Source organism: Drosophila simulans, chromosome 3L (genome assembly GCF_016746395.2).
Source record: "Drosophila simulans strain w501 chromosome 3L, Prin_Dsim_3.1, whole genome shotgun sequence".
Classification (NCBI taxonomy): domain Eukaryota; kingdom Metazoa; phylum Arthropoda; class Insecta; order Diptera; family Drosophilidae; genus Drosophila; species Drosophila simulans.
In genome coordinates this window covers 15,286,459-15,306,936 of record NC_052522.2, presented here as the reverse complement: position 1 = coordinate 15,306,936, position 20,478 = coordinate 15,286,459, and the positions used below count along the sequence as shown (strand labels likewise).

At 40.2% G+C, this 20,478-nt stretch overlaps 2 protein-coding genes across 3 annotated transcripts; one reads left to right on the top strand and one right to left on the bottom strand.

The window, feature by feature from the left end:
- Positions 1-399: 399 nt before the first annotated feature.
- On the bottom strand, positions 400-18,160 carry LOC6738160 (cyclic AMP response element-binding protein A). 2 transcript variants are annotated; one of them, XM_002084937.4, is made up of 6 exons: positions 17,058-18,160; positions 5,530-5,740; positions 3,553-4,058; positions 3,012-3,452; positions 2,618-2,761; positions 400-2,546 (listed from the first exon to the last, which is right to left on the bottom strand). In XM_002084937.4, exons 1-6 carry the CDS (start codon positions 17,109-17,111, stop codon positions 2,352-2,354), a joined length of 1,551 nt encoding a protein of 516 aa, XP_002084973.1. In that variant the 5' UTR covers positions 17,112-18,160; the 3' UTR covers positions 400-2,351. The 2 variants fall into 2 exon arrangements, with proteins under 2 accessions (XP_002084973.1, XP_016031990.1); XM_016171523.2 differs by lacking the exons at positions 5,530-5,740; positions 17,058-18,160 and adding an exon at positions 4,119-4,152.
- A 476-nt stretch (positions 18,161-18,636) lies between these two features.
- On the top strand, positions 18,637-19,699 carry LOC120284756. Its single transcript, XM_039293409.2, has 2 exons — positions 18,637-19,209; positions 19,273-19,699. The coding sequence occupies exons 1-2, from the start codon at positions 19,039-19,041 to the stop codon at positions 19,618-19,620; spliced, it is 519 nt and encodes a 172-aa protein (XP_039149343.1). The 5' UTR covers positions 18,637-19,038; the 3' UTR covers positions 19,621-19,699.
- Positions 19,700-20,478: the final 779 nt, after the last annotated feature.

Below are 20,478 nucleotides of genomic sequence, written 5' to 3'. Positions count from 1 at the left end.
CGCCCGCTATTACGTCCACAAGCAGCCCAAAACTGCCACGCTTCCAATTTTGAACAATTTTAAATTGTTTTCTTATTTTATTCACCAATATCTAATTTACGTTCGCATTTCCAAGAGCTGAGTAACTGGTATCTGATAATCAAAATGTCACACTGACGTCTTTCCTTCTTTTTATATATCGATGTTTCATAAATAATAATTTAAAATAGGAACAAAAAATAATTTACTAGTTTTATTTAAATTTTATTTTGAAAGATAACATCAGTAAGAATCAACCATATTAATCACCACTGCTGGAAAACATTATTTTTATTTTTCCGCCTTTAAGTGAAAAACCATTTTACATTCCTGAAAAAAAGGATAGTTTTCCCTTAGATAATAATAATTGAAAGTACCAGATTCCCGCTGTTTGTATGGTTGTTTGAATTTTATTTGGAATTGCACTTTTACTTTTGCCAAATTACAGCAACCAATCATAAAAGTTTTACAATTTTTTTGGATGTTTTTTCTTGTTTTGTTTTTTTTTTCATTTTCAACGTTAAACATACAATATATGCGTTTAAAATGCTATAGCCAAAAAATAGTAAATAGTCGTACATTATTCATACTTGTATATATAAATATATCATAATGTATATTTCATGTTGTCTTCAATTTGTTTGTTTAACGCTTTATTAATAAATTTTTTTTTGTCATTGCACGAGCGTTTTGATTTTCAACATCGATTTCTGATTTTCGTATTTTTACTAAATATCTTTCTTTTAAAAATGTTCTAACAATTGCACAACTTCGCCCGCTTGATTTATACACACATGCACAGACATACATAGAAATAGCTAAATTATATTTTATAGATATTATCGATTTGATAGGAAATCAACGGGTTACGCTTGAAATTTCCGTTAAGTAATTTTGTGTATATAAATTCAACTAATAAAAACTAGAATGACTCATTCAGAACGCTGCGAAAAGAATACAAAAATATCTGTATAAATATGTATGTATGCCAAAAAATTGCACTAAAACGTAAAACACAAATTGTAAACATAAAAAACAAAATAATTGCTGCGAAATTTGATTAAATTGGGTTATACTCTCAAAATATCCCTTCGGTCAGTGCAGCGCCGTCTTATAATATAAAACTTAACAAACAATAATTCATTTTCATAATTGGCTCGGAAATTGTTTTAAATTGGCCAGGCAACGCGGCAGTTGGAGAACGCAATCGAATTGGGGATACGGATATGGATACGGATGCAGATACGGATACGGATACGGATACCCATTATAAATTCGTATGCTTTCCATCTATTGAAACTCCAACTGGACGGCCGCTGGCGAACAGATGATGAAGAGAAACTTAAATGCTGCATATAGACATAGTTCGTTACATAATCCTCCTATATAGCTACATTATGGAATTGTTTAGGTATTTTATCTCGTCGTCAGCTTTCGTTATTCGTTTTGAGAAATATCGTTTAAAGGAACAAGAGTCATGCCAAAGACAGCACAGAGATTGAGCTCCGGGAGTCTTTCGTTAATTCATTCATTCAATCATTATTAAAACATAATGTACATGTCGCCTCCAACTGTCGGCTTAACTCCAATCTGGATTTCATATACAATCAGAGCCTATTTGCGATCGGCTTTCTTTTCATCTTTCTATCGTTCTTTCATTATTATTTTTTTTTTGTTGTTGTCGTTAACGTTTTCATTACTTTGCTGTTTTTTTACGTTTTTGTTTTTGGTCTGTTGATTTCGTTTAATTACAATATTATTATTTAGCTTCTCTTTAGACGCTTTCTGGATTTCTGGCTTCTGCATTTGAGCTTCTCGTATTTGTAAGTGTAATTGTAATTGTGGTTGTTGCTGCAGCTGGTCATTTGCCTAAGCTAGATCAAGTTTATATAACAGGAATGCATGACTAATATACATAGCTTTATAATATAGGCCCTACAAGTAGCTAGGATTACATACACATTATTTATACGATATTAGTTATGGGCATTCTGGGCATCTGGGGCCCTGCGGAATATTTATTATGGGGGTGCGGTGGAGCAGGAGTGAGGAGGGGAATGTTATACCGCTTTGTGCTATCCAAAAGCCGAACAAAAAATTCATCAGGGTTTCCTCGTCGCATAAATTCATCAAAAACTCCCAGACTGATTAAATCGAAACGAAATAACTAAACTGCATTAAGCTGAACTAAATTGAACTGAACTGAACTGAACTCAATTGACATACAAATAATAGATCTAAAATATAAAACTCAGGAAGGCGGGCAAACAAGAAACGATTCCGGCTACAGAAGCCCCCCGGGGATATCGAGGGGTCCATGTGAATCCGGGTGCTTAGGACTTTTTCACATTGTGCTTGCTAACTAGGGCCTGCAGTTTGTGCAGCTGACTAAGTAGATTGGCATTGGTCTCCTCCAGCCCCTCGAGGCGCTTCTTGTAGTCGTGGTTTTCGGTGACCAGGATCTCGACGCGCCTCTCCAGCTGGTCCATGTACTCCTTCTTCTTGCGGCGGCTTTCCTGAGCAGAGATCTGTAAAATGATGCAAAATGATATATAAATAAATATGATTTCTAACGCTGCATCGTTTAGTTTGCACCTACTTTATTCTTGATTTTGCGTCGAATCTTCTTCAGCGATTTCTCCTCGGCTTTGGTTAGAGGTAGCTTCTGCGGAATCGGATACCCTTCGGCCAGCAAAGTGCGTTTCTCCTCTTCCGTCAGCAACAGCGTCCCGGTGGAGCCCTTCTGCAAAATCCACATAATTGTCCAAAGAGTTAGTGAGTGATGAATTTCTTGCTAAATCGCCGCAATGACGAGCATAAATTGTTCATGATTTTAAAAAAGATTCTTTGGCATTTTCTTCTCACTTCCTATGACTAATTTTAGCTACTTGCTACTATGTAATCGTTTTACTTGAAACAGATATTTATTTACGGAAACAATGTTTTTTCATATGGCCAAAACTATTCCTAAAATAACTATTAAACAAACTTACCGGCTGCGAGCTAATCAGCGGCGTGTGGATCGGCTGCCGTGTCGTGGTGACCGTTGAGCTGGAACTGGAACCGGACGCTGATGCGGATCCGGAGGACGAGCGCGTGATGCTGGCAGCGGTGCGGCTGACCCGTACGGATGACTCACCGCCGGCTGGATTGGCCACGGAGATGGAAACGGTTGCGTTCGGCGACAGGGGCGCAAACAGGTGTTCCGGACTCAAGTTACCTTCGGAATCGTCGCTGGGCAGGGAGGATGGTGGCGTCAGCGGGATTCCATAGCCGTGGGCATGCGATTTGCCCGAGCTATTGCTGGCGCTCTGTTTCTCGCTCTTGATCTCCATCTTGGCCAGCAGCAGATTGTCCTGGCCAAGGATTTGCTGCTGGCGCTGCTGGGACTTTATGAGGCTGTTGTTGCTGGTGGTTAGCAGGAGGCCACAGTGCTGCAAGACAAACATTTCCCAAAAAAATATATATAAAACATAAATAAATGTGGCAATTAAACATTTTGGGTGGAGTCCTAGTTATGCTGTGTGAACTCACCTTTGGCTCGAATAACATTTCCGACTGCAGGTGGGCCAGATTAAGGCTGAGCTGGTGCTGCGAGCTGCTCGCTTGAGAAGTGGGACTGGCGGGGCAGCTGGAGTCCGGCGACATGGGCTCATCCTTGATGGCCGACTCGTCGATCTCGATGTCGGAGCAAATGTCCGGCGACATGCTGCCTTCCCGCAACGACGACACCGAGGAGCTGCAGTCGTTGTCGTACAGGTGCTGAGGTAGTTGAAAGTGCTCCAGATTGGCCACCACCACGTGGCTCGAGCCGGATCCGTGGTGTGGCTGGTGTGCCTGCAGGCTTTGCAGGCTTTGCAGGCCGGAGGATCGTGTTAGATCCGCGACGGAGGTGTTTAGGGCGGGATTGCTGCTCAGCCGGCTGATGGGCGTGGCGTGCGTGGGCGGGACGTGGAAGGTGAGGCACTTGGGATCGATGGTCACGCGCCCATTGGTCGCCGTCTTCGGTGAAATGGCGGGAAAGCACTCGTCGTCCATGTCTGGGGAAGCATATATATGTAAGTCATTAGAGATTTTAGTTAAAGAGGGTTAGCTATTACAACTTAAGGGACACGTCATCGGAATCCACAGCAACACTGCGTATTAGTGATCACAAAATGTGAGTTACACTTTCGATAAACTTGTTAATTAACTTCACATAAACTGTTAACATTTCATTTCATTATAACCAAACTTTTGCTTATAGCCCCTAAAACCTGAAACTTCATAATTGATAAATATCTTTTTATATTTAAAAATATTTAATTGCTTTGGCTTGCGTCAGTTAAAATCGGTCTCCGTTAGTCTCAGTTAATTGTTAATTTTCCCAAAAATAATTAGCTCACAGCCGTATTTGCTCCATCCCCCTTTTTGTTCCATAGACAATGGGCAAAATCAAATAGAGCAATATGTGGGTAAATATTATGGCCAAATATTATTGCTTCTAACCCACATTATTATGCAAGAATTGGGGCTCTTTAGACTGTAGTCTGTAACTAAGCAAACGCCGGATCACTTTCCTTTGCCTGAGCACGCGTCAATTGGCCGAGTTGCACTTGTGTTTGCATTTCATATTCTGTTGTTTCAGTTTTTTATATTTTTTCTGGCAAAACTTTGGGCCCCACCCCCCGACGCCCACGTCCGTAAAACTGGCCCAGCGCACAGTCACAACAAAAAATTTTCGTTTTATTTTATTTACACAGTTGTCGTACAGTTTCCATAAAATTACAAATAATAACAGCTCGAAAAAAAAGAGAAGCCCAGAACTCAGGCAGGGTAATTATACACAGTTTGCCGTCATACATACGAACAACTGATATCGCGTCAAAGTACAAAACTTCATGCACGAGTACTGCGTTAAATTGCTAAATGCTACCGCGACACTAGAAACAGAACAGAGCGGATCTGAAACTGTTTTTCAACTGTTATTCTTGTCAGCGTTGTTTTCACTGTCTACATGGCCCAAATTAACCAACTGCCAACTGTGTTGGGATTGCTATTCGGGGCTTACAGACAGACCCCTTCAATAATACAAAAAAAAAAAAAAAAACAAAATTGTTCGGTCTGCGTCTAAATGCAATTGGCCGTGTTATCGGTGATCGCTCTGTTTCAATCAGCAATCGTTCAAATTGCATAGGTCCACCTTGATGGGCATTCTAGCATGTGCTAGCATTGTAATGCATTCATATTTTAATATTTTACATTACATGAAAGCTCACCATACTACATCTAATAAACTGTTTTATGATATTTATGATTGCTTGCATGTCTGCAGTCATCGACAATCGATATGTCTAACTAGGTACGACCCTGTAACTGCTTTTTACTGTTATCCATTCCTAAACTTGGCCTTCTTTACTTTAAATGGCTTTGACCACCTGCACGATTTCGATGAGTGTCATTTTACTCTTACTTTGCTAGATTAAATGTATTATAACACGTTATGGCCTATAGGTTTCTTGAGGTACCTACCCTCGATCTTGGCCTGGAGGCTTTTTGGTGAATCGGGCAGGGAGTCAACGTCGCTGCTGAGACTGTAGGAGTGCTCCGTCTTGATCGGCTGTGTGCCATTGAGCAGGGCATCCGAGATGAGCTTGTCGTTGAGTATGACGGTGGGATCTTTGACGTCCCGATCGAACAGCCAGTCGTGCATATCGTGATCGGGGCTGATTTTCAAGGATTCCTGTAACAGTGCAAAATGGGAACAAACAAATGGTTTGCAATTAGTTAATGTACAAAAGTCATTCATAGTCGTGCTGCACAGCGATAGCACGCTTATATAATTAAAACACAAAAACTGAATGCGAAAAACAAAAGTACATCTGCTCTACCTACCTATTTATACCTACATACATATATACGACCTATGGCAAAATCACACGAGAATCGCACACCCAAAACGCAACGCGGCCACTCGGGCCATGCAGATAGCTCAAAAAATGAAGTATATTGTATAAAAAAACTGATTTCATTTGATTTGATTTGAGAAGTACATATATGAATATATATATATAGCGCAGATCCCGAACGGCCCCTGCATATGGTGGCTATGCAATATATTTTTGTTGTCAATCTTATCAGAAGACATTTTACCATCGACCACGCTCGCCGATTCGGACGTACCCTTGAAATAATTTTTGTTGGCCCGGACAATCAGTGGAGGGAACCATTTTGAAGTTATCAATCGTTAAGTCATAATTTTTGGGGACCCGCAAATCAGTGGTGGGAATTTTTCTAGCCTAGCCTAGGTGGGGTAGCAGGTATTTGCTTCTAGGTTGGGTAATTGGTACTCGAACTTTATGGGGCTGCGACAAGAGGAATGTTTGGCTGACTTAAGGAAACAACAGAATCTTAACTTTTAGAAAGCTAACAGGTAGCATGATACAAAAAAAAAACAATCTTCTGATGAAAAAATAAAGTTCTATCGTTTCTTGCACAGAGTTGCAAAAGAGTTTCGATATATCATTGCAGAAATAGGATTTATCGGGATTTTCCTAAAGGACCCGTCAAAAGCACTCAACGGTCATTGCCCCTGGTTCCATTAGAGTCGTCAATCGAGTTTTGGGGCAAGTGGTTGGCGGTTGGCAAATGGTTGGCACAAATTTAAATTAAAAGTCGCGTGGAGCGGTGTTTGCAAGAGTGTAATTAATTATAATGAACAGGGCCAGTGTTAAGTGTTTTTGATGCCGAGATGAGCGCAAAAACCAACCTTGCAAATCACTCACAATCACGATCAGAGTGCAGCACAAATAATCCAAACAAGTTAGCCGTGTATTCTATTCAATTCTATTCTATTTGCCGCCAAAAAGCCCGAAGATCCAAAAACAGCTCCAGAACATATTTATTTTGAAGCTAAAGCCCGCCCGATGATGTAATCCCGAATGTGCCAGATTTTCGGACTGGATTCGCTTAATTGTCGCCCGCAATCTACGGCAATAAATTGCTGACCCATTTGGAGGTGGCATTTTGTGGCAAATATGCACATGGATACAACTACTTACATATACACCAGAGTGACTGTCTGTCTGTCTGTCTGCGATAAAGAAGTGCATGTAATTACGCTTTAAAAACACATTTGTATGTAAAATCCCAGCCGAGCCCCACCTCACCAAAGTTCACATTCTAAGCCAGGCCAAGTGGAATCCAGTTTTGGCCATAAAAATAAAGGGAACGTCGTACGGATAAATACATACGCACGCATGTACATAAATACGTACATATGTATGTAGGCAGGTACGATTCTTCCCGGTTCTTTGTGGGTCTTTGGTTAAACGAATTCTTCGGGTTCCTCCACGAAATCTACCGTAGAAGGAACATACCGTGAGTCCAAACATTGATTACCGTTTGCACGCATGCATTTGAAGGAATTCGGAATAATTATGCTCCACTCGCAGTTTCGAACGAGGGTGGTTCGATGGGTTTTTATCAACGCAAAAGTGTCAAGATCAACGTGCTCTATGCTCATAGTTAATTTAATTAATTTATAGCTTAAAGATGTTACTATAACTTTGTTGTTCGCATATTAAATGTATGATATTCGAATATCTCCAAAATACAAATTCCTTTTTCTCTATGTATATTAAAATAAATTTCTATAAAAATCATAAAAAATTCCAGTTGTGAGCTGTAGCTCTCTATTTTTTCTATTATTGCGGATTACCTAATAAACAATAAAATGTATTTTTCATGTAGCTCACAAATCACTGAACGTAATTTGTTAAGCTCGATTGTGAAAAAAAAAAACAAAAATGTGCATTTTTTAAAAAATGCAAGACTTTATGTTTTTCCAAAAACAGATTATAATTATATACGAATTTGACGCTAAGTACATAATGTTAGCACTGTAAATTCGAAGTAAAACCGATAATTGCCAAGTAGCAGCAGTATTAACTGATGTATTTCAACGTAAATACCTTAAACCATAAATTAGCCCCTGTCGTTTATGTATTTATACGTAATTACAAGTTTTAATACCTTACGAGATATTTATTTTTACCGCATTGTAAGGAGTTTCTTTAATATTTTACGGTGAAGTGCTAATAACGTTTTCAGTAATTAGCCAAAAATGGCAAAGGGCCAAAGAAAGTGCTATAATAGTCAAAGTTTCTCTTGACCAAAAAACCGCCGTCGATGTTTACTGTAATTCGTACATTCTGAAAGCCAACGAAAGTATGGAATAACCGAGAATTAATGATCCGCCCATTATGCTAATACTCGTGGGCCGTCCCTCGCATTTCGTTGCTGTTGTTGTACATTTCATTGGACAGTGCATTAAAACACAAATACACAAGTGCTTTCTCCGCATTTTAGCCGTCTCCGCACATCGGGCCAAGAATCAGCAAGCAGTATGGTATATATAGTATACAGTATACTACTTATAAGCAGCGAGAAGCGTAAATAAAATGTGAGTGTGCGTGCCCAGTGTGTGTGTGTGTGTGTGTGTGTGTTTATGATGAGTTCAACGAACCTCGGGAATTGTTGAGAATTAGCAATTCTTGAAAAATGCTACCAAAACGGGCAACACAGATACAGACAAACACACGTACTTCCATTCGAACACACAGATACAGAATACAGATGCCCAGGCGGCAGTCGTACAAATACAAATATATGTACATATGTATGTATGTATGCTGTCTGTATACAAATATGTATGTTGCCGATGATGAAAGAAAGAAGAAAGCCAGGAGAAAAATACAACAGAAAAAGACGGCAAAAATGCTCGCAGGCATTTGCTACCTCTTTTGTTAGCTGCTGCGGATCAGGTGGGGGCATCGTGTTCCGGAGGTGGGGTATTACACTGAGCGAAAATGCACACTGCCCCTTTGCAATGGTCATCGTCGTATCTAATCTTTAGTCATGCCAAATCAAAGCCCAATATCGTAGTGCTAAGATAGCTTTTGTTTATTTTAAATTCTATTTATGTCAATTCGATCGCAAATCTTATCAGTTTCTAACTTAAATCCAAAGCATTATACTATGGTGAGACCCAAACGAAGATCGTTTAATATGCCACAACGACCTTGCCCGGAAAATGTGTAAATCACTAGGTAAATATGGACATTGCGGTCTAATAGTACAATAATGTATCACTTTTATTTAAAGTCTACCATTTCCCCAACATTTTAATTTGATTTTTGGAATCAACATATAAGCCATCTGTGATATTACGATCTAATATTACGCAATCCTATAGCTACTGCAGCTTAGCTTGAAAATATTTCTCATGGTGCACCTGTAGCACCGTTTGTTGAACGTTCCAGGTGGGTTTTTGCCTCCGAACCAACGCCACTTCTCCGATTTGTGTGTTCCAATGAAAGCGCGGCACCACCGGTGAAATGGCTAAGGGCGCCTTCTCAAGTGGAAAGCGATGTGGTGTGGTGTGGTGTGTGGTGTGGTGTGTGGTGCGATGCTCGACTTGGAGCTCAAGTTGGAGCTGAAGATGGAGCTGGAGTGGCTCTTGGGCCACAAAAACCGCTTGAATGCGGCTAAGCTCGACTTGACTTGACTTGGCCGGGCAATCGATTCGATTGCCTAACCATCGGCGGTGGAGCCTGCGTGAAATGCAGTCATTTGACCCCATTTCATTGGCGATTCACAAAAAAAATAAAAAAAAAAATAAAAAAAATAAGAAAATGAAAACCTGTTGCTCCGCTCGAATGTCACGTGCAGAGAATTGTTCTGCGGGTTTCTCGCACTCGTCACTTGGGATCCCAATCAGGCAGCCACTTTGGAAACGATTAAGGTGGAATCAAATCGAAATAGCCGCCGAAGGGGTTTTCTTTATCTTACGGCATTAAATTAGCATACACACATGGGTGTTGGTGTTGCCTCGTCCCCCCCTGTCTTTCGTTTTACCCATTATACAATCTTATTCAAATTTCCAGTCTTCGTATCGGTCTTCCCGGAGAAAAAAAAAAAAAAAAAAAACGCCAAGAAAGGGTGAAAAAAAGAGCCACAAACCATACAATTTCATAAAAATAATTAAACTGGTTATACATAGTTTGGCTTGGTTTCTCCTCTTTCTTCTTTCTTTTTACCTCTGTATATTTTCATTGGGCTTTACTTTTGCCTTTTCTGGCTGTTTTGTCTATACATTTTTTCGATTTTGCTTTTTTTTTTTTCGCTTGCTCCACAATTTGGATTGATTAAATAATGTTGCAGCAAGCGAAAACCTTTCACATTTATAAAACTGCAGTCGTGTGCGTGCCGATCATTATGTATGTATCGCCTTTTCTTTGTGTTGTGCACAGCATTTTTTAGCCGAGTCTTTATTTCTTTCCAATTTTTATGCCCAGGCTGCATCATTCGGCGCTGGAGTGTTGGTAAAGTGAAAGGTGCTCCCACAATTCAAAAAGAGCAGAAACCAAAAAAAAAAAAAACAAAAAAAAAAAAATACGAAGCGAAAAAAAATAAAACACAAAAACACGGATACTGAACTGCCTTTTAACTTGAAAAATTGCTACGGTTTCGTTTTTCGTGAGCGTGGTAAATGGTAATGGGGCTACGATGTAAATGGCCATCGTCGAAATGCCTCTGCTTTTGCCTTGAAAAGAAAGTGCGAAATTGGCCAGGAGGAATGCCGGCCAAAGAATCCGACGACTTCAAAACGGCTAAAAATCAGAACGCGCAATGAACTCACTCATATTACGTAGCCGCCATGTTGCAGCCTCCAATGCACAGTTAGAGTGTCTTTGAGACTTCCATGACGTAGTGATGGTTATAAATATAACCTAATATGTATAAAAATAGCTGGCGAAAGGGAGAATAGGGCGGATGGGTGGGTGTACATTGCGGGCTTAGCTTATCACCACCATATGTTTGTGCGCTTTTTTTTTTGCGATGAAAGTACGTAAGCAGCGCGTCTGACGTACACATGAACAATTTGCCAAACGGAAATCACTGTGAAAGTAACCAAAAAACATACTGGGCGAAAAATGCGAATAGGCGGTGCCCAAGGTGGTTAAAAACTGCAGAATCTTCGCTAAAATCCTCATGCCCCACAGATGGTTCATCATTGGGATAGTGGGTGCTCAACGGGGATCTGCCAAGTCTCAGCCTTCGAGACCGTCTAATGCCTTTCACAAAATCGCTGGCGAGCGTCGAAAAGCCAAAATCGTACATCTGCATATATGCAAAGCAGACATAACCAATTTGGCAATGCGCGGATGAGTCAGAGAGCTGGGCGACCTTATTGGAGAGCCCATAATGAATTCACTTTCAAGGCTTCTCGGAAAGATAATGCTTGAAAAATGTGCCTGTCGCCGGGTAATTACTGAATTCTAGGCCCTAACTTATGACACTCTAATGGATTTTGATGGAGTGAAGATTGGGGTTTCTGGTGAATCCGATTAGTGCACTCTATTTTGGGTTTGCTAAAAATATCATCTTACGTCAGTTGGCCTTTTTTATTTTTATTATTATATATTTTTATTTTATATTTTTATAATATTACTTTAAAATTGCAAAAGGGTACTTTATGACATTTATTCTAGTTTCTTCATCATAGAAATTCTCTTAAATTCATTGCAGAGATTGTCAGCTGTAAGCACTCTCCCTTAACTTTTCCAAATGAACCCTAAGGTCCATATGGTTGCCAGAATTACAGAATTACGGTAACAGAAGAAAACTCTCCAAAAACATCTTTAAAAGGTCTTAAGGTCAAAGGGTACACAAATAACTTTTTAAAACGGAGTGCAAATAAATAAAAGGTCTCGGCCTTCAATGGCCTTTCTTTAAAGGTTTTAATAATTACAAAATTATAGTAAGTGATTTTATACATCTAAGAAATCTGTTAAGAAATTTATACATCGAAGAAATCTGTTAAGAAATTTATACATCGAAGAAATCTGTTAAGAAATTTATACATCGAAGAAATCTGTTAAGAAATTTCGAAAGCAAAATTTCTGTTATTTCTTAGGCTCAAAAAATATCGTTTTTTGAATAATTCTATTTTGAGCAATTAAACATTAATCTTAAGTCCTTGAAAACTACAGTGATTATCGCTTACTCGCCTGGTGCCAGATAAAATGTCCAATCCGAGGGTGGTCTCCTGGAACCCCGCTCCCTAATCCCTGCTTAAATGCTACATCCATTGCTTCTCCGCCCACAAGAAGCAGCTAACTGTTGCTTCCTTGTTGCCTGTTGCCTGCTGTTACACTTATCGTGTAGCACTTCATTAGCACTGGCAATATGCTGCAGCGCCCACGCCCAGTTTCCCAGTTTCCCAGCTTCCCAATCCCCCAAACCCCTCCCTTCATGAGTGGGGAGAGGGGGTGCGCTGTAACATATTGTAACTTCCGAGCGGGTCCATGAATAATTCACGCTCTTCGGGGCTTTGGCCACAAGTCAACTCCTTCGACATCCTGACATTGACGTCAACAAAACAAAGCGCGAACAGCTGGCCAAATGGCCCAAAGGCCGCCCACTCTTTTGGCCAAAAGAGAGCAGCTACCGCAAGTAGACTAAGCCCGGTCGAAAAGAGCAAGCTAAGAGTGGATTTTCCGCGTGGACACTACGGCTGCGCATCCTGCAACGCGCAGCGCGTGTAAGTCCGCATGAATGGCCGACATGAATGGGAAACTATATATATATATATATATCTACAGAGAGAGGGAAATAGAGAAATAGAGAGAGTGGAGCCATTGAGACTGGCGCACATGTAAACCAATACTATGTGTGTGGGGGCACAAATTTAATTATGCGCGCTTTTTTTTCTGCCTCGGTTTTGTTTTTTTTGTGTTTTTTTTTGCTCTTTCGCTGGCTCGCCATATGTTTGGACTTTTGGCATAGAAATTGTGTCGCTGGAGCGAGCTAAATTTGCAATAGTCGTCGCTGGGTTTCTTTGCATTCGCTTTGTGCTTTAACCTGTTTTGCAGATTGCAACGCTCCGGCTCATTGGAAATGTCAAAGTTAAGCAATACACAATACGCTGTACAGCGGCGTATAGCCGAACAACGCGGCGTATACGCGATATGCGAGATATACAGACGATTGGATAGACCATATTGAAAGTATCTAACGTGCATAGCTCGAACTAGTTATTCAAATATGCTCCCGAGAGTCAAGACTCTGAGCTATCGAAGTTAACAAAATGCCGACACAGCCTGTTGCCAAGCACGTTTTACTGATTTCCGTTTCTTGCTCGCTGGAGTTTGGTAGTAGTATTCTCGTGTGCATTTTAAGTAGCGAGCCACATGCATTTGGCCGTTAGAAAATCTCAGTCTAACCTCAACGAAATGCACATTTGCATTCGATGGCCAGGCAACAGGCCATATAGGGTATCGAATTGGGCGAAAAGAAATTGCTAATACCATTATGCATGCCCCGCGCCCCCGCCACCTTTGTATATTTTGCTTATATAAGCGAAAGTTGGCCCACAAAAAAAAAAAAAAAAAGAATAGCTCTAGAAATGTCAGAAATATATATTCGCTTGTATCTCAATGGAAGTGGTGAAAAGTTGCTGACTTCTGGTCTTCTTGTTAATGCTGCACTTTTTCCCCGCTTCGGTCTTTAACTCTTAACCTCTCACTCTTTCCGTTTTGGCCAACGAAATCATTTCGGAAAGTCGATGGTTTTCGACTTTGGTCAGCATTCTTCTCTGAAGGCGAATGCAATTTATTTTGCCCAAGGCAATCTTTTCCGGCAGTCTACGGTTTCGACTGCAGAGCTTCTTCTTGTTCGAGGCCAGCTCTGCGACGATCTTGAGAACGTTTAGTTCGAAGCTTAGCTTTGTTTTCGCTTTCTTTCGAGCCACAACCCTTTCTCACATACTAGCCTATATATGAGTGCGCGAATTCTACTTGGCTATTGAGAAGATAAGCTCGTTTCTAAATCCGCATTAATTAGGCATTCTGTTTCCATGTGCTCGCTTCTCTTATCAACGAAATGTGAAAATTTCAGCAGTAATTTTAGCGCTGAACAGAAATAATTTCATTTTGTATTTTCTTATCAAGGCTGGACCAGAATCGAAAGTCGTTAAGCTGAAACATTGATATTTGTATTTGCACTGGAAATGAATTGTTTATTGTTTGCCCCATAAGCTGTATTCTTCGTAAATTGAATAGCCAGTTACACAGAGATCATCGTAAGTAATGTTGTTGGTTTTTCCACCGCCAATCGATTTTCACAGAATTCCCCCGATCGCGAATATATATGGTATGCGTGTGTTTTTCTAGAGCTTTACAGAATCTGCTGTGTCAACTCTTCATTGCTACCAACTGATACTGATAGTCAGGGGAACCACTCCAAGATCTCTCTGAATGAAATGGTTGGGGATTTCTTGATAACACCGATCGGAATCTCGGAAATGCAGGGCACGTGACATTATCGCAGGTCTCTCTGAAGACCAGCTAACCCCAACTGGGACTTTCCCATTTGTTGCCTTTCTGAAGCCTCTTGCCAATTTAATAAAATTGATTATCGACCCGTCAAGTCATTATTTTTGGTTTTTTGTTTTGGTTTAACGCAAGAACAAAAAAATCCCATGGCATCATAATTATTATTTATTTATTATTATTATTTTTTATTTTTTTTGTCAACAGTTTAAGTGGAAAATGGTGCGCTAAGGCTAATCAAAATTGGGCATTTCAGGCCTTATCTGGGCGCAAGTTGACTTTTTTTGTTTTTGCTTTATTTTTTGGTTACAAAATACTGTGAGATAAGATTGTTGATATGCTTGAAGAGACTTTAGAATGATAGTTTATATTATTAAAATAATGCCAAAATAGAATGCTGATAGGCTTGGGCTAACAAAACAAACGCTTTTGGATCGGATCTTTCAAGGAATTCAGCTATCTAACCGCGATCTTGATCTCACTTCCCAGGGTATTTGGGCGGCGACTTCCCACAGAAACCGATAATTTCTTGTTATGGGCACACACAGGCATTTGAGATACTTATGAGGTAATTGAGCGCACGCCCCGGGTACGGGTACATTGTACCGCTTACGGCGGGAAAAAAACAAAACGCAACAAATGCAACAAAACCAATAAAAACTGCACGCGCATTTTCCCGGGCATTGGGCCTATTTCTGTCCCTCCGGCTACATTGTCTACAAGTCGAGTAGTCGCCGGCGCGCATTTATTATCTCCCAATAGTAATGACACTGACGAGCCATACTCTACTCTATTTGACTAGCTGCAAAGTGCAGCCGCAGCAGCAGCAGCAGGCAAAAAAAGTCATTACTTTGCATTTAGACCAGCTGATAGCAGCCTCTTATCAACTCCACATGTGTCCTCCTCCCAAACCGTAATAGATTCTTTTCTTTTGTGCTCGCCCAGCAGAGCTTCCTCTACACAGAGCGGAAATTTATGAAACATATTATTATAATTTATAGGGTATATAAAGAATAGAATACATATTTGTTTTCAAATTCATAGTGCCGCCTTAGGATTTGAAACCGGACCATTTCCAAGAAAAGATCACTAACTAGGATAAAAACCGACGTTATTAACTGAAACTAATACAATTATTGTAAGTATCTACTTAATTTGATTTGGATCTGCTTTTTTACCGTGTACAACAGCAAGAACAAGTGAGACGAACGGACTTGGGCTGAATGGACGGGCGGACGACATATATTCATTACTGTTTCCGCAGCGATAAGCAATAGACGACGGCATCTCCATCTATGAGTACTCCGCAAATGAAGCTCAACCCGGCACTCACATGCTCATTTCATTATATTGAAACAATTCACGATTGCAGTACGAGTATTTCGAGCTGCGGGGGTGATAGTGAATGGAACTACGAGCACAGAACAACCGAAACAGAAATCGTTCGCTAATGATAAATTTCTTTTAATTTCTTGGAAAACTTCAATTATCATTATCGCCAAGCGACACAAAACAACTTTGTAGGACAGCGAAACTTCTAAGTTATGAACAGAAATGTTTCCTGAATGCCAGATATAGTCGCTGTCGCTTATCAAAAAACCATGTAAATTGATATATTCGAACACAAAAAGTCACTAAAAATTGTCTTTCTCCCACAACGAGCACGTAACTGCCAAGATAAAAAGCCTTGAAAGCTGCCTTTTCCTTTCGGCACTAGAGGGTTTGTTTGATTCGGTACGTATCTATTTGGCAAAGTTTTTTTTTTTTTTCTGTTGAGTAATGCCATTGGGTTCGGCAATCCAAGAACGTCCTCCACGAAAATGAAACCAAAACTGTGATTCTGGGTGTGTTGTATATTACGGTGTCTGATGTCTGGAAGCCGGGCAGTTCGATTAGATTCTGGTTTTTTTCTTTTCACTATACGGTTATTTTTTTTTTTTTTTTACATTCGGATTTTGGTGGTGCGGTGAGCGGACATTTTTATGAGGTGGCTTGGGACAGGTTTGATCGTAGGCCAGTTTGTCGGTGATCGGTATTCTCTCAGGTGATCGCATATACATACATATAAATGCGAACCACTTAATATGCAGAGAAAGAAAAGAAAACTGGCTAAATTCCGTGGGACCCTGAGATCGAAATTCGTTTCTTCATTTTCATTTTTCCCTTCTGAAATCGATCATCGTACTTAGAATTCAGCTCATGAATATGTTCACGTTTTTCTCCCCAACTGATAAGCTTAATGTGGGTCATTAAAGTGTTTTTCCTTAGATTTTTTAAAATGCAATTTCGTTTCGTGGAAGCACGACTCTTGCATGTTTAAAATGTATACCGAAATGACTTAATAATCGTATTGAAGATGTCTCTCTAGTCAAAGATCGAAGTTCAAGGGGTTCAGCAAGTTTAGTTGCGGCATTGCCACATAAAATTTAGTGAGCTATAATATATATATATAAGAGCTACCTATGTATATCTCGGACATTTTCTTATCGTTGCGTTCGAGTTGTCGGCTTTAACTTTCACATACTCGTATAGCCCATATCAAGCATACCTGCTGTAATAAAAGGCCTCAAGTATCAATGGTTCTGTTCTGACTGATATAATATGGGGGTACAAGTTGCTTTTCGCATTTTATTTGTGCTCTGGAGTGGTAATTCGAACACTTACCGGATCTAAGTCGGAGTCCCATATATCTTTGAGGTCGCCATCGTAGAATTCCATGGTTCTTTGGGGTTGGCGCTAGTCAGATGCGCTCTAAGAACTCTTTTAGTTGCTTTTTGTTTTGCGGTTCGGGGATGGTATGGTATGGTATGGGGTTTGGTTTAATTCGGTTCCACTCGGTTGCAGTCACACTAATTTTTCTACTTTAACCCACTTAAGAACTGTCTTCTTATAATTTTTGTAGTTTATGGTATTATACTATTATTTTCATACGATTTTGCTGACTGAAAGGTGGCTCTTTCTCCGCTCTTTCTCTTTCTTTATACTTTATCTTCTTTACTCCTCGTGCTCTCTTCTACCTCTCTTTCTCTTTTATTTTTTACTTTACTTTTTTCCGTAACGAACAGTTCTGGGTGATGACTGTTGGTTGCTTCTTTATAACACTTATTAAGGGGAAACCTGTTGCTTCCAGAGAATGTTTTCACTTGACATTGTTATAGTCTGCGTGCGTGTGTGTGTGTGTGACTTTTGCGTTTGTATGTGTATACCGGGCATTCATTCGTATTGGTTGTGTGGTATTTGGGGTGTATCTGTGTACGGATCTAACTTGGTTTACAACTGTCGGCTGGATTTAACTTGTTGCATGCGTTTTTCTCGTCGGATTATATTTGGCGTTAACATTAATTGAATTATTAACTTTTTCCCGATTCGGAAACGAAACACTCGATTTTCATAGAAAATAGTTATTATATGTATGTTTAGATTCAACGTTGATAACCATATAATTTAAGTTTATTTGATTTTTCTTTTCGCTGTACTGTGTTTTGGACTCGATTACGATTTCAATTGATTTAATTGAATTTTTTGATGTGTTTTGTGTGTGGATGGGCAGTAAACCGCTTTTGAAATGGCTTTGCTCGGCCCGTGTATAATAGCATTTAATATGTGTAGTTAATATCGTTAACTTTAGCAATAATATTTGTATGTTTGGATGTATGGGATGGTAGCACACAATTAGAATAAACTGTCCGTAGTGCGACTGCAGCCAAAAACGGTACTAAACTAAATGTCGGTGAAATTCTTGTGAATGCGAACGAACGAATCGAAACGTCAGCCCTCTGCTGACGTCGCTGCCGCTGCTCTGTCGCTCTCTTTTACTCTGCAACGCTCTGTCTCTCTTCCGCACGTATAGAGCTCTCTTTCCGTCTATCTCTTTGTCTCTCTCTCTCTCTCTGCGTTTATAATGCCGGCAATTTCAGAATTTTATACAGAAAACCTCGAACAATTGATACTTTTTGTAATTTAAAAATAAAATTAAAAATGTTAAATTAGGATATGATTTATTGATGTTTCCTCATCAAAAAGAGAATATACATGTTTAGAATAAATACTGTTTTACATAGTAATTCTCAATCAAAAGCAGAAATCTTAAAGATATTTTTAGTATGTCTATCTTCCAATTTGAAAAGAACGTTACAAAAAAATTTCGTATCTTTAATATCCTGTGTTAATCGTGTTATTGATTCGTTAATCTATAAGAAACGTTTGGGGTTGTTGATATTTCGTTCCCAAAGGTCAACTAATCACATACCTTATGTTACATTTGCTATAGTTTAATTGAATTTATTGACTTCTTAACGTGTTTGGGGTAGTTGTAACTGAAGCCTTGTACCATGCATTTCAGATATTGTATTCCCATGGTTCTTGGCCACCAATCTACCCTTGATACTGTGTAACATGCGGGCTAGCCGGCTTTGAATCCGAATCCCGAATGCGCGATAGCATCCGACTCTCTCCCGAAACGCGTGCTCTTAGTGAAACTTTCACGCTCTTTGGGGCTTCGAGAAGTGAATGTAAGTTGATTGTCGTAAGCCGGCTTTGACGTCGTTTTGAGACCGGAGATCGGAGATCGGAGACCAGGGGCCCGAGATTTGAGATTTGAGACCCGGAGCCGCATAGGAAAGGAAAACAAGTTTCTTCCGACGCTATGGGCTGCGTCGACGTCAGCGTTGCGGCAACATTTGTTAACCTGTTTTTTATTATAGATTTTGTGTTGTTGCTGCGAGTATTTGATTTGGCCCGAATGCACGATGGTGTAGGTAGGGTGGGGGGTGTTCCCCGCTCTGCAACCAGACCCGACTTTGGCTGCTGCCGCTTGGTAACACTCGCTCCGTTGATCTTGTCAACTTGACCAAGTTATTTGAACTATGCACATGTGCAGACCATAGAGAGTCGGGCCATTCCAACCCAGGCGGGCCAAGCCGAGTCATTTGAAGGCTGTTTGCCGGAGCTGGGAGCCAAGAGTTTTGCTCGCAGATCTTTGAGAGCCAGAGCCTATGGATATGGATATGACTGTGCGGATCTTTGGGGCCTGGCCTGGACTTATGCTTCTGCTGCTGCTGCTGCTGCTGCAATGCTGCGACGACGGCGACGACGCAAAGTGAATGTACTTTCAAACCAAAGATCCGGTTTAAAGCTGCCCGGGCAACAGATACAGCGCAGACAAACGACGATGACAACGGCGATGTTTTCACAAAAACGCTTGTGTAATACATATGGAGAGGCATAGGTATATGGCTATAGCTCCGTGGTCCGTGCATGTCATGTATACCCCCGTTGAAAATATACACACAGCTATCGGCCACTAATTTCTTGTTTGTTGACGTGATTTTATTGTATTCATTTTAAAAATTTCAAATTTAAAAATCCCCAATATGGCTTACACCACATAGTAAATCGAAACGGGTTGCCCCGGGTTCGCTTGATTATCGCATTGAAAATCCCCCAATAGACAATATAGACAACAAGCGCTCAAGCTCCCAAGACTCCCAGATCAATGAGCCCTGATAGCTGAAGCTGGCTGGGCCAACAAGACGCCTCTGAGAGGGATCAGATCATTGTGCGCCCTTCTTTTTCGGCGCTGAGTACATCGATTTCTCCACTCTGTTTGGTCATAGAGGATTTCCCTGAATTATGACACATATATTTGTGCGCTGTATTCGATATGGAGAAGAGCGTTTTGTTCGCACTCCCAAAAACATTTCGTTACACTTTCTAATTGGGAAAAAGGTTAAGATGATCTTGTCAAACTTGATCGATTCCATGGCTTCACATCAATTGACTCTCGGTGTCAATTTAAGCGGTTTATGGTAAATTTGCAAGGGTAGCCTTTCCCTTCTTGTTTCAATATTTTGTGTATATACGCGCACATACTTGAATCACAATCCCATCAACAACATCATCAATGTGCATTGTGAGTGTATAAACAGCCCCATGAATCGACTAAGTGTGCGAGTGTTTTGTATTTTACACGGAAAGAAACAGGACATTACTATGGACTATTTTACTTAACATCTACCAAGATCTTAAGATCTGGTAACAAATATATATGAATTAATAAAAAAGATTGATAGCTAGGGTGGGATTT